A 14,681-nucleotide genomic window follows, 5' to 3' on the forward strand; every position below is an offset into this window, starting at 1 on the left:
CACATTTACAAAAGCAGCTACCATTATTAGTGTGGACGTAGGAATTTATAATGAGAAAAGTTTACACAGGAAATAAAATTGTATATATAGATAGGAAATAAATATTTATATCATGTCAATATATAATAGATATAGATATTATCTAGAATAATTATTTAGGGCTCATGCTGATTGCAGAATCAGTTAAATAAAACTTAATCAGCTGTATGTGAATTTATACATTAAAATATATCCTCGAAGCAAATTGCTCAATTGGTAACTACAGGCTAATAGTAAGAATACAATCTATACTATTTCACCTTTAATTGTGTTTCTTGTACTACAACTAAGGAATCATTACATATGTTGTCAATTTTTAACCAAAACATACTGAAGCTTGGTCAAATCAAGTTGACTATACAACAGGGTGGCCACTGCAGGAGGCCAACACTGGACACCAGACTCCAGCAGTGCTGTGGCACAGGGGGACAATACCATCATCATGGGCCTTTCAATCTTCCGCAAGTCCACAACTAGAAAATGCACCAGAATCACCTGTTTTTACGCATGCTTTGGCTCAATTTCAAGTGACATACGTTGATGAGAACAGCCAGCATTTGTTGTTCATCCATAAGACAATAGGAGCAGAAGTAGGCCATTCAGCCCATCGAGTCTGCTCCACCGTTCAATGAGATCATTGTTGATCTGATAATCCTCAATTCCACTTTCCTGTCCTTTACCCATAGCCCTTGATTACCTTACTGATCAAAAGTCTGTCTATCGCAGCCTTGAATATAATTAACAACCTAGCTTCTACAAATCTCTGTGGTAAAGAATTCCACAGATTCACTACCCTCTGAGAGAAGAAATTCCTCCTCATCTATGTTTTAAATGGGCAACCCCTTACTCTGAGATTATGCCCTCTGGTTCTAGAATCTCCCACAAGGGGAAATAAACTCTCAGCATCTACCCTGTCAAGCCCCCATGTATGTTTCAATAAGGTGGCCTCTCTTCTAAACTCCAATGAGCACAGGCCCAACCTACTCAACCTCTCCTCAAAAGAAAATTCCTCCATACCTGGGATCAACCTAGTCAACTTTCTCTGTACTGCCTCCAATGACAGTATATCTTTCCTTAGATAAGGGGACCAAAACTGTTCACAGTATTCTAGGTGTGGTCTAACGATGGCTTCTATAGCTTTAGCAAAACTTGCCTATTTTTATACTGCATTCCCTTTGAAATAAAGGCCAACATTTCATTTGCCTTCCTTATTACTTACTGAACTTGTACGTTAGCTTTTTGGGATTCATACACAAAGACTCACAGATTCCTCCATGCCGTAGCTTTCTGCAGTACTTCGCCATTTAAATAATATTTAGCTCTATTCTTCCAGCCAAAATCCATAAACTCATTTTTCCACATTATATTCCAGGTGCCAAGTTTTTGCCCACTCGCTTAACCTGTCCTATATCCTTCTGTAGACTCCTTGTGTCATCCTCACCACTTGCCTTCCCACCTATTTTTGTGTCATCCGCAAACTTGATGATAGTACATTCATGTCCCTCATCCAAGTCATTAATATATATTGTAAATAACTGAGGCCCCAGCACTGATCCCTCTGGCACTCCACTAGTTTCAGGTTGCCATCCTGAAAATGCCCCCCTTATCCTAACTCTCTATCTTCTATTAGTTAGCCAATCCTCTATATGTGCTAATATACTACCCCCAAAACCAGGAGCTCTTACCTTATTAAATAGACTTATGTGCGATACCTTAACAATACCTTTTGGAAATCCAAATATATTACATTTACTAGTTCGCTTTTATCTATCCTGCTTGTTACCTCTTCAAAGAATTCTAATAAATTTGGCAGGCATGATTTCCCCTTCATGAAACCATGCTGACTCTGCTTGATTAGATTATGCATTTCTGCTCTGCTATTACGTCTTTTATAACAGACTCTAACATTTTCTCAATGATGGATGTTAAGCTAACTGGCCCATAGTTACCTGTTTTTTTGTCTCCCTCCCTTTTTGAAAAAGGGTGTTACATTGGCAGTTTGCCTATCTTCTGGAACTTCTCCAGAATCTAAGGATTCTTGGATGATTACCTCCAGTGCATCCACTATTTGTGTAGCTACTTCCTTTAATATCCTAGGGTGCAAACCATCAGGTCCAAGGGACTTATTGGCCTTTAACCCAATTAGTTTCCCTAGTATTTTTTCTCTAGTGATAGTTTTGAATTTATTTCCTCTCCCCCCCAACCGCTCCCCCCTCCCCACCCCCCCAACCTTTTGCCCCTTGATCAGTTAGTATTTTTGGAATGCTATTAGTACCTTATGCCGTGAAGACTGATGCAAAATATTTATTCAACTCCTCTGCCATTTCCTGATTCCCCATTATTATTTCCCTAGCCTTGTTTTCTAAGGGGCCTATGTTCACTTTGGCCTCTCTCTTCCTTTTCATATATTTAAAGAAGCTCTTACTGTCCATTTTTATATTACTTGCTGGTTTACCCTCAAAGTTTATTTTCTCCCTCTTTATTTTTTTTGGTCATCTTTTGTTGGTTTTTAAAACTTTCCCAATCCTCCAGCTTACCACTAACCTTTGCCACATTGTATGCTTTTTCTTTCAATTTGATACTATCCTTAACTTCCTTGGTTAACCATGGTTGGTTTATCCCCTTCCTAGAATCCTTCTTTCTCACTGGGATATATTTTTGTTGTGAGTCATGAACTGTTTTCTTAAACATCTATCATTGTTCATCAAGTGCATTTTCTGCTAAACTCCTGGTGGTGTAGTGGTATTGTCATTGAACTTATAATCCAGAGATCAAGTTTAATGCTCTAGGGACCAGGGTTCAAATCCCACCATGGCAGATGATGGTGGATTTTGAATTCAATAAAATATCTCAAATTAAAAGTCTAATGTTGAGCACCGTTGTTGATTGTTGGTTCACAGGTGCTCTTTAGGGAAGGAAATCTGCCATCCTCACCTGGTCTGGCATACATGTGACTGCAGGCCCACAGCAGTATGGTTGACTCTTAACAAAAAATGTCCTCTGAACAAGGGCAACTAGGGATGTGCAATAAATGCTAGCCAGCAACGCCCACAAATGAATTTAAAAAAAACTCCAGCCAACTCTGCCCTCATTCCTTTGTAACTACCCTTACTTAAGTTTTACACAGTTGCTTCCACCCAAATTTCTCACTCTCAAAATGAATGCTAAATACCATGTTATGGTCATTGTTTCCTATGGGTTCTTTTACTCAGATCATTTATTAAACCTGCCTCATTACACATTACCAGATCCAAAATAGCCTGATCCCTGGTTGGATCCACAACATATTGTCCTAAGAAACTGTCCCGAATACATTCTATGAATTCTTGCCTGTGGTTACCTCTGCCAAATTGATTTTCCCAATCTACATGAAGATTAAAGTCATCCATGATTAATGTACTGACTTTTTTACATGCCCTCATTATCTCCCGACTTTTTCTGTCCCATGGTATAGCTACTGTTAGGAGGCCTATAGACTACTCCCACCAGTGTCTTCTTCCCCTTGTTATTTCTTACCTTCACCTATATGGATTCTACATCTTCCGATCCAAGATCATTTCTTGCTATTGTACTTATTCCATCTCATACTAATAAAGCTACCCCACCACCCTTTCCTTCTTGCCTGTCCTTTTGAAAAGTCAATTGCCCCTAAATACTTAGTTCCCAGCTTTGATCTCCTTGTAATCTCCGTTATGGTAATAAGATCATACCCATTAACTTTTATTTGTACCATTAATTCATTTATTTTGTTCTGAATACCACATGTATTTAAGTGTCTCCGCACTTTATCATCCAAATATTTCCAGTAAATCCTAGGATTGGGGGGAGGAGGGGACATTCCAAAAGATGTTGAAGTGACCGTTCAAACGCCGCTTTTGGCGGTGTTGGCTGCTCTTTGGCATTAATTTTGCCTTTTTATCATTTTTCCCCCTTTGATCCTATACTTAAGCTATTTTTGAGAAAAATAGAAAAGAAAACCAGACTAGAGACCCAAACACAAACTAAACAACTTACTTCTACTTTAAAGACTAGAAATACTCACCAACCCACTGCTCTCTGTGCTTTTTAATGGTCTCTCACCTCTCTCGCTGTGCTCTTTAATGGTCTTTCACTCTTTTCACACTCTCTCACTAAAAATGGCCCCGTTGCTCCCTCACTGTTAATGGCCATGCTGCTTCTCATACTTTCTCACTGTTAATGCCCCTGCCGCTCCTCTTGCACTCTCTCACTGTTAATGGCCTAATTGCCCTTGAACTGAGTGGCTTGCTAGTCCATTTCAGGGGACAGTTCAGAGTCTATCACATTGGTGTGGTCCTGGAGTCACACGTAGGCCATGCCAGGTAAGAATGGCAGTTTCCCTTCCCTAAAGAACATTAGTGAACCATTTAGGGTTTGTACAACAGTTGGTGATAGAGTCATAGAGGTCTACAGCACAGAAAAAGGCCCTTCGGCCCATCAAGTCTGCGCTGGTCAAACAAGTACCTAACTATTCTAATCTCATTTTCCAACACTAGGCCCATAGCCTTGTATGCTATGGCATCACAAGTACATATCCAAATACTTCTTAAATGTTTTGGGGGTTTCTGCCTCTACCACCCTTTCAGGCAATGAGTTCCAGATTCCCACCACCCTCTGGGTGAAAAAATTCTTCCTCACATCCCCTCTAAAGCTCATGCCTCTTACCTTAAATCTATGCCCCCTGGTCATTGATCCCTCCACCAAGGGGAAAAGTTCTTTCCTGTCTACCCTATCTACCCTATCATAATTTTATACACCTCAATCATGTCCCCCCTCAATCTCCTCTGCTCCAGGGAAAATAACCCCAGTCTATCCCATCTCTCCTCATAACTAAAACTCTCCAGCCCGGGCAACATCCTGGTAAACTTCCTCTGCACTCTCTCTAGTACAAACACATCCTTCCTATAACGCGGATTCCAGAACTGCACACAATACTCTAGCTGTGTCCTAACCAGCGTTTTATACAGTTCCAGCACAACCTCTCTGCTCTTATATTCTGTGCCTCGGCTAATAAAGGCATGTATCCTACATGCCTTCTTAACCACCTTATCTACCTGTCTACATTAACGGACCGGTTACCAAGATCCCTCTGATCCTCGGTACTCCCCAGGGTCCTACCATTCATCGTGTATTCCCGTGCCTTGTTTGTCCTGCCCAAGTGCATTACCTCACAATTATCCAGATTAAATTCCATTTGCCATTGATCAGCCCATCTGACCAGCCTGTCTATATTCTCCTGTAATCTAAGGCTATCCTCCTCACTATTTACCACCCCACCAATTTTCATGTCATCCGTGAACTTGCTGATAACCCTCCTACAATCAAGTCTAAATCGTTTATCTATACCACAAGCAGTAAAGGAACCAAAACCGATGCCTGTGGAACTCCACTGGACACAGGCATCCAGTCACAAAAACACTCCTCGACCATCACCCTCTGCTTCTTGCCACTCAGCCAATTCTGGATCCAATTTGCCAAATTGCCTTGTATCCCATGGGCTCTTACCTTCGTTATCAGTCTCCTATGCGGAACCTTATTAAAAGCCTTGCTGAAGTCCAAGTAGACTATTTCAAATTCATTGCCCTCATCTGGTCAGCTCTTTGGAAAATTCTATCAAATTGGTCAGATATGACCTCCCTTTAACAAAATCATACTAACTATCCTTGATTAATCCCTGCCCCTCTAAGTGTAGATTAATCCTGTACCTCAGAATTGCTTCCAATAGGTTCCCCACCACTGAGGTTAGACTGACTGGCCTGTAGTTCTCTGGTTTATCCCTTCCTCCCTTCTTGAATAATGGTGAATAACCACATTGGCTCTCCTCCAGTTCTCTGACACCTCTCCTTGTGGCCAGAGAGGTGTTGAAAATTGCCAGTGCCCCTGCTATCTCCTCCCTTGCCTCACTGAACTGATAGATGTCATGGTCACCATTGCCGAGACTAACTTTATATTCCAGACTTATTAATTGAACTTTAACTCAAACAAAGCGGCCATGTGGGATTTGACCCTAGAACTGGGCCTCTGGATTATTAGTCCAATTACATTACCATTACGCCACCATCCTCCCATATTCATGGTTACTCATTGTCTTTCAGGCTCACGTATTTTGCTGAATTATTTTAGGTCCATGCCTCTTTAAATGATTCTTTCATTGTAGCCCTAATCCGGTACTGAACAGTGGCTGGACCGGCTAAAAAACGGGCGAACGGCCATCCCAATAAATAAGGAAATGGGGTTAGAAAAGAGTTGATTAAGGGACTGGATCAGCATCACCATCTTTAGTTAATGAGATAAATAAGATTAATGAGGAACTGTCCTTTGGATGAAATATAAACACGGGGAGAGAATGAAATATAAAGAGAGAATCAGAATTAATATTTCAGGCCCATCACCTTCCATTACAAAGGGTGACACTTACCGAGAGCCAGAAAGCGCAGGCGCGAGTCAACGAATTCCACAACAAAAACAGAATTACCTGGAAAAACTCAGCAGGTCTGGCAGCATCGGCGGAGAAGAAAAGAGTTGACGTTTCGAGTCCTCATGACCCTTCGACAGAACCAACGAATTCCACCCCCGTCGTGACATCATGCGTGGGCGGAGTCAGAGTCGGCTCCCAGTGCCAAAGAGCAGCGACCAACACTGTCAAGAACGGCGTTTGAAAGGTCGCGTCGTCATCTTCTGGAAAATACTCATCTTCCCACCACAGCACCCCCCCAATCATAAGATTTACTGGAACTATTTGGATGATAAAGTGCGGAGATTTTGTTAGTGTCATTGAGTAATCCGATAAATTCTTAGTGTTTCGTTTTTCTAAATTGCGGATCGTGTGCTGACTGTGCGTCGGTGTGAGTGGGACCCGGAACTGCGGTTCTCCAAGGAAGGAGAGTTAAAGCGCCCGGAGCCTGCCGGCTCGGCCCGTGTCTGATCCGCCCTCGGCACAACCGGCCCGCCCACCCGCCATGGTGTCGGCGGCTGTGACCGAGCTGAGTCAGAACCCGGAGCGGATCTTCTTGGACGCCTCGGAGCTGCTGCTGAGATATGCCGACAACATCCTGAGGTAAGGACTCGGCCCGGATGTTAAGAGGTGGAAGAGGGGGGCATTCAGCCGCCGGCTCCGCTCAGATCGGTACAAAGCTCCGGGCGCGGTGGGTGGGGAAAGTTTATTAAAGGTTGAAGTTTCCACTTTGTTCGTCTGGGTGCGTCAATTCAGCCCCCAAAATACTAACTGCGTCATAAATACACGAATTCGCCTGTCGTGCCAGTGCTGGCTCTTTGAAAGAAATGTTCAATTTAACCTCTCATCGCAGCTTTTTCCCCATAACTCCACAAACTAATTTGTCTTCAAATACATAAAGATAAAAGCAAAAAACTGCGGATGCTGGAAATCCAAAACAAAAACAAAATTACCTGGAAAAACTCAGCAGGTCTGGCAGCATCTGCGGAGAGGAACACCGTTAACGTTTCGAGTCCGAATGACCCTACAGAACTAAGTAAAAATAGAAGAGAGGTGAAATATAAGCTGGTTTAAGGGGGTGGAACAGGTAGAGCTGGATAGAGGGCCATTGATAGGTGGAGATAACCAAAAGATGTCACAGACTTGAGGACAAAGAGATGTTGACGGTGGTGATATTATCTAAAGGAATGTGCTAATTAAGGGTAGAAAGCAGGACAAGCAAGGTACAGATAGCCCTAGTGAGGGTGGGGTAGGGGTGAAGGAATCGAAAAAGGCTAAAAGGTAGAGATAAAACAATGGATGGAAATACATTTAAAAATAATGGAAATAGGTGGGAAAAGAAAAATCTATATAAATTATTGGGAAAAAGGGGGGATCGGAAAGGAGGTGGGGATGGAGGAGAGAGCTCATGATCTAAAATTGTTGAACTCAATATTCAGTCTGGGAGGCTGTAAAGTGCCTAGTCGGAAGACTGTTCCTCCAGTTTGCGTTGAGCTTCACTGGAACAATGCGGCAGGCCAAGGACGGACATATGGGCATGAGAGCAGGGTGGAGTGTTGAAATGGCAAGCGACAGGTAGGTCTGGGTAATGCTTGCGGACAGACCAAAGGTGTTCTGCAAAGCGGTCACACAGTCTGTGTTTGGTCTCTCCAATGTATAGGAAACCACATTGGGAGCAACGAATGCAGTAGACTAAATTGAGGGAAGTGCAAGTGAAATGCTGCTTCACTTGAAAGGAGTGTTTGGACCCTTGGACGGTGAGGAGAGGGGAAGTAAATGGGCAGGTGTTGCACCTTCTGCGGTTGCATGGAAAGGTGCCGGGGGAGGGGTTTGAGGTGTAGGGGGTGATGGAGGAGTGGACCAGGGTGTCCCAGAGGGAACGATCCCTGCGGAATGCCGCCGGGGTGGTGAAGGGAAGATGTGGATCATCCTCTGCCATTTCCACCAACTCCAGCATGATGCCATCACCAAACACATCTTCCCTTCACCTCCACACCCCCCCCCCCCCGGCGGCTTTCCACAGGGATCGTTCCCTCCGGGACACCCTGGTCCACTCCTCCATCACCCCCTACACCTCAACCCCCTCCCACGGCACCTTCCCATGCAACCGCAGAAGGTGCAACACCTGCCCCTTTACTTCCCCTCTCCTCACCGTCCAAGGGCCCAAACACTCCTTTCAAGCGAAGCAGCATTTCACTTGCACTTCTCTCAATTTAGTCTACTGCATTCGTTGCTCCCATTGTGGTTTCCTCTACATTAGAGAGACCAAACGCAGACTGTGTGACCGATTTGCAGAACACCTTCGGTCTGTCCGCAAGCATTACCCAGACCTACCTGTCGCTTGCCATTTCAACACTCCACCCTGCTTTCATGCCCACATGACCATCCTTGGCCTGCTGCATTGTTCCAGTGAAGCTCAATGCAAACAGGAAGAACAGCACCTCATCTTCTGACTAGGCACTTTACAGCCTCCCGGACTGAATATTGAGTTCAACAATTTTAGATCATGAACTCTCTCCTCCATCCCCACCCCCTTTCTGATCCCTTCCCCCTTTTTTTCCCAATAATTTATATTTTTCTTTTCCCACCTATTTCCATTATTTTTAAATGTATTTCCATCCATTGTTTTATCTCTACCTTTTAGCCTTTTTCGATTTCTTCACCCCTACCCCACCCCCACTAGGGCTATCTGTACCTTGCTTGTCCTGCTTTCTACCCTTAATTAGCACATTCCTTAGATAATATCACCACCTTCAACACCTCTTTCCCTTTTTGTCTGTGACATCTTTTGGTTATCTCCACTTATCACTGGCCCTCTATCCAGCTCTACTTGTCCCACCCGCCACCCCCCCCCCCCCCTTAAACCAGCTTATATTTCACCTCTCTTCTATTTTACTTAGTTCTGTTGAAGGGTCATTCGGACTCGAAACGTTAACTGTGTTCCTCACCGCAGATGCTGCCAGACCTGCTGAGTTTTTCCAGATATTTTTGCTTTTGTTTTGTCTTCAAATACAAGTCCTGTTGCCTTTTGAGACTTACCATGGAATCCGATCTCATCAGACTTTCAGTGCATTCCCGATCTTAACTCCCTTCTTTGTAAAGAAGTTCTCCCTCAGTTTTTCCTCTCGTTCTCCTGCCAATTATTTAAAGTTTATGACCATTTTTTTTGAGCACCATGCTAGAGGAAATAGTTTCTCCTTAGTTGCCTTATCCAAGCCTCTCATAATTTGTAATACCTCTATTGGATCTCTCTTTAACCTTATGTGCTCCAAAAACAAGCCTCAGCTCCTTGATTCTCTCCACATAATTGATATCATCCTGGTAACCTCTTCTGTACTTTCTCAAGGGCCTTGACATCCTTCCCAATGTATAGTACCCAGAACAGCCCACAGTACATTTTTTTATTTGTTCATAGGATGCAGGCATTGCTGACTAGGCCAGCATTTATTGTCCATCCCTAATTCTCTTTGAGAAGGTGGTGATGAGCTGCCGCCTTGAACCGCTGCAATCCAAATGATGTAGGTACACCCACAGTGCTGTTAGGGAGGAGGTTCCGGGATTTTGATCCAGTGACAGTTAACGGTTATAGAAACTAGGAACAGGAGTAGGCCATTCGGCCCTTCGAGCCTGCTCCGCCATTCAATGTGATCATGGCTGATCCTTTATCTCAATGCCATATTCCTGCTTTCTCTCCATCCCCTTGATGGCCCTAATATCCAAAGATTTATCAGTTTCTTTCTTGAATATACTCAGTGACACGGCCTCCACAGCCTTCTGTGGTAGGAATCCCAAGGTTGACCACCATCTGAGGAAAGAAATTTTTCCTTACCTCTGTCCTAAATGGCCTGCCCTGTATCCTGAGACTGTGGCCCCGGTTCTAGACTCCCCAACCAGGGGAATCATCCTCCCTGCATTGTCTGTCTAGCCCAGTTAGAATTTTATACATTTCAATCAGACCCCCTCTCATTCTTTTAAACTCTAGGGAATACAGGCCACTCGAACCAATCTCTCCTCATATGACAATCCTGCCATCCCCAGCATCAGCCTAGTGAACCTTTGCTACATTCCCTCTATGGCAAGTATATCCTTTCTCGGGCAGGGCAAAACTGCATGCAGTACTCCAGGTGTAATCTTACTGCAGTATAACTGCAGTAAGCCATCTTTAGTTCTGAACTCATATCCCCTTGCTATGAAGGCCAACATACCATTGGCCTTCCTAATTGCTGCGCCTGCCTATTTTTTTCATTGACTGGTGTACAAGGACACCCGGATCCCTTTTGTACATCCTCTTTTCCCAATATATCACCTCTTAAATAATACTCTGCCTTTTTGTTCTTCACACCAAAGCATATAACTTCACATTTATCTACATTATACTGCATCTGCCATGTATTTATCCACACACACAACTTGTCTAAATCACCCTGAAGCCTCCTTACATCCTCCTCACAACACACAACCCTGTCCAGTTTTGTGTCATCAGCAAACTTGGAAATATTGCATTTGGTTCTCTCATCCAAGTAATTATACATATTATGAATAGCTGGGGCCCAAGCACTAATCCCTGCAGTACACCACTGGTCATTGCCTGCCACCCAGAAAAAGATCCCTTTATTCCCACTCTCTGTTTCTAGTCTGTCAACCAATTCTCAATCCATGCCGGTCCCATGTGCTTTAATTTTGCCCACCAGCCTCTTATGTGAGACCTTATCAAAAGCCTTCTTGAAATCCAAATATACCACATCCAATGGTTCTCCCTTATCTAGTCTACTTGTTACCATCCTCAAAAAAACTCCAGTAGAATAGGTAAGCATGATTTCCCTTTCATAAACCCATGCTCACTTTGTCTAATCCCATTAATGCTTTCGAAGTGTTCTGTTACCATATCTTTTAAAATAGACTCTATTTTTCCCCACTACTGATGTTAGGCTAACTGGTCTGTAATTCTCTATTTTTTCTGTCCCTCCTTTTTTAAACAGTGGGGTTACATTTGCCACCCTCCAATCTGTAAGAACTGCTCCAGAGTCTATAGAATTTTGGAAGATGACCACTAATACATCCAACATTTCCAGAACTACTTCCTTTAGTACTCTGCGATGTAGATTATCAGGCCCTGGGGACTTTAACCCCATTAATTCCTCTAGCACCATTTTTTTTTCCTAATACTGATTTTCTTCAATTCCTCCCTCTCACTAGACCCTTGGTTCCCTAATGTTTCTGGGAAATTATGTGTCCTCTTTTGTGAAGACAGAACCAAAATATATGTTCAATTCTTCTGCCATTTCTTTGTTCCCCATTATAATTTCCCCTGTTTCTGACTGTAAGGGACCTACATTTGTCTTCACTAATCTTTTTCTCTTTACATATTTATTGAAGCTTTTACTGTCAGTTTTTATGTTCCTTGCAAGTTTACTCTCATACTCCATTTTCCCCTTCTTGATCAATCTTTTTGTCTACTTTTGCTGAACTCTAAACTGTTCCTAATGCTCAGGCTTGCTGCTTTTTCTGGCAATTTTATATGTCTCCTCTTTGGATCTAATACTATCCCTAATTTCTTTTGTAAACCATGGTTGAGCCACCTTTCCTGTTTTATTTTTGCGCCAGACAGGAATGAATAATTGTTGTAATTCATGCATATGTTCCTTAAATATTAGCCATTGCCTATCCACGGTCAACCCTTTTAGTAAGGTTCCCCAATCCATCATTGCCAACTCGCACCTCATACCCTCTTAGTTCCCTTTATTTAGATTCAGGGCCCTAGTTTCGGACTCAACTTCTTCACTCTCCATCCTAGTGAACAATTCTTTCATCTTATGGTCGCTCTTCCCCAAGGGAACAAGATTGTTAATTAACCATTTCTCATTGCACAATACCCAGCCTAGGATAGCCTGCTCTCTAGTTGGTTCCTCAATGTATTGGTCTAAAAAACCATCACGTACACACTCCAGGAAATCCTCCTCCACAGTATTATTGCTAGTTTGGTTTGTCCAATCTAGATATAGATTAAAGTCACCCATGATTACAGTTGTACCCTTACTGCATGCGTCTCTAATTTCCTGCTTAATGTCTTCCCTTGCATCTCCATTATTGCTTGGGAACCGAAAGACAACCCCCCACCAATGTTTCTGTCCCGTGGTGTTTCTTATCTCCAACCAAACAGATTCCACATCATGATTTTCCGAGCCAATTTCCTTCCTCACTATTGCATTGATTTCCTCCTTTACTAACAATGTTACTCCACCTCCTTTCCCTATTTGTCTGTCCTTCCTAAATATTGAATACCCCTGGATGTTCAGTTCCCATCCTTGGTCACCCTGCAGCCATGGCTCCGTAATTGCAACTATATCATAGCTGTTTATATCTATTTGCGTGGTTAATTCAGCAATCTTATTACAAATGCTCTGGGCATTAAGAGACAATACCTTTAGCCTTGCCTTTGTAGCCTTGTTAGTCATCTTAGCTTTATTTTGCATGATGACCCCATTTGTTTCTCACCCCTGTTTTTTCTGCCTTCCACTTTTGCTTCTTACTTTTCTGTCTTTCGTTTTCTGTCCTTTCTCCCCCTCCTCTGTCTCCCTGCTCAGGCTCCCACCCCCCTGCCATTCCAGTTGAAACCCTCCCTGGCCACACTAGCAAACACCCCACGCCGTTCCTCCCCCCCGAAATCCAAGTCAGGATGGCGAGTGGCTTAGAGGAGAACTTCCAGGTGGTGGCGTTCCCATGTATCTGCTACCTTTGTCCTTCTAGATGGTAGCGGCTGTGGATTTGGAAGGTGTTGCCTAAGGATTCTTGGTGAATTCCTACAGTGTATCTTGTAGATAGTACACACTGCTGCCAATGTCTGTCGGTGCTGGAGGGAGAGAATGTTTGTGGATGGGTGGTATCAGGCTTCTTGAATGTTGTTGGAGCTTTCTAGATGTAGAAATCAGGGAGAGGGGTACTGTGACATACTTGAACAAATTAGCCTTCAAACGGAGGAGGATAATGGTTTTAGCGGGCTTAAAAGTGGGTAATTCCCCAGACCTGAATGAGATGTATCCCAGGCTGCTATGTGAGACAAGGGAGGAGATTGCAGGGGCTCTGACACTAATTTTAAAATCCTCTCTGGTCACTGGAGAGGTGCCAGAGGACTGGAGGACAGCAAATGTGGTATCATTATTCAAGAAGGGTAGTAGGGATAAACCAGGTAATTACAGGCCAGTGAGTCTAACATCAGTGGTAGGGAAACTATTGGAAAAAATGCTGAGGGACAGGATTAACCTCCACTTGGAGAGGCAGGTATTAACTAGGGATAGTCAGCATGGCTTTGTCAGGGGGTGATCATGTCAAACAAATTTGGTTGAATTTTTCAAGGAGGTGACTAGTTGAGGGTAGTGCAGTTGATATAGTCTACATGGACTTCAGTAAGGCTTTTGTCAAGGTCCCGCATGGGAGCCTGGTCAAGAAGGTAAGAGCCAATGGGATCCAGGGCAATTTGGCAAATTGGATCCAAAATTGGCTTAGTGGCAGGAGGCAGAGGGTGATGGTCGAAGGTTGTTTTTGCGATTGGAAGCCTGTGTCAAGTGGCGTATCGCAGGGCTTGGTGCTGCAATCCTTGCTTTTTGTAGTGTACATTAATGATTTAGACATTAAAATAGGAGGAATGATCAGTAAGTTCACAGATAACACAAAAATTGGTGGTGTCGTAAATATAATGAAGGAAAGCCTTAGATTACAGGACAATATAGATGGGCAGAGCAGTGGCAAATGGAATTTAATCCTGAGAAGTGTGAGGTGATGCATTTTGGGGGGACTAACATGGCAAGGGAATACACAATGAATGGTAGGATCCTAGGAAGTACAGAGGATCAGAGGGACTTTGGTGTACATGTCCATAAATCACTGAAGGTAGCAGCACAGGTAGATAAGGTGGTTAAGAAGGCATATGGGATACTTGCCATTATTAGCTGAGGCATAGGATATAAGAGCAGGGAGGTTATGTTTGAGCCATATAAAACACTAGTAAGGTCACAGCTGGAGTACTGTGTGCAGTTCTGGTCGCCGCGCTATAGGAAGGATGTGATTGCACTGACGAGAGTGCAGAGGAAATTCACCAGGATATTACCAGGGCTGGAGCGTTTCAGCTATGAAGAGACTGAATAGGCTAGGGTTGTTTTCCTTAGAGCAGAGA

At 43.4% G+C, this 14,681-nt stretch overlaps 2 protein-coding genes across 4 annotated transcripts in view; one reads left to right on the forward strand and one right to left on the reverse strand.

Moving 5' to 3' along the window:
• The window catches only part of oxsm (3-oxoacyl-ACP synthase, mitochondrial), a 35,159-nt gene extending 27,665 nt beyond the window's left edge, over positions 1-7,494 (reverse strand). The window contains exon 1 of one of the 3 annotated variants that reach the window (XM_041185074.1): positions 7,465-7,494. The gene's annotated coding sequence lies outside the window, so the exon portion shown is untranslated. Of the gene's footprint in view, positions 1-6,475; positions 6,722-7,464 lie in introns of those variants that run through there. The other 2 variants (XM_041185073.1, XM_041185072.1) reach the window with 2 other exon arrangements.
• The window catches only part of ngly1 (N-glycanase 1), a 62,511-nt gene continuing 54,693 nt past the window's right edge, over positions 6,864-14,681 (forward strand). Inside the window, exon 1 of the mRNA XM_041185071.1 lies at positions 6,864-7,114. Coding sequence (XP_041041005.1) covers positions 7,017-7,114 — 98 coding nt within the window. The 5' untranslated portion in view covers positions 6,864-7,016. The remainder of the gene's footprint in view (positions 7,115-14,681) is intronic.

Source organism: Carcharodon carcharias, chromosome 3, assembly GCF_017639515.1.
Source record: "Carcharodon carcharias isolate sCarCar2 chromosome 3, sCarCar2.pri, whole genome shotgun sequence".
NCBI lineage: Eukaryota > Metazoa > Chordata > Chondrichthyes > Lamniformes > Lamnidae > Carcharodon > Carcharodon carcharias.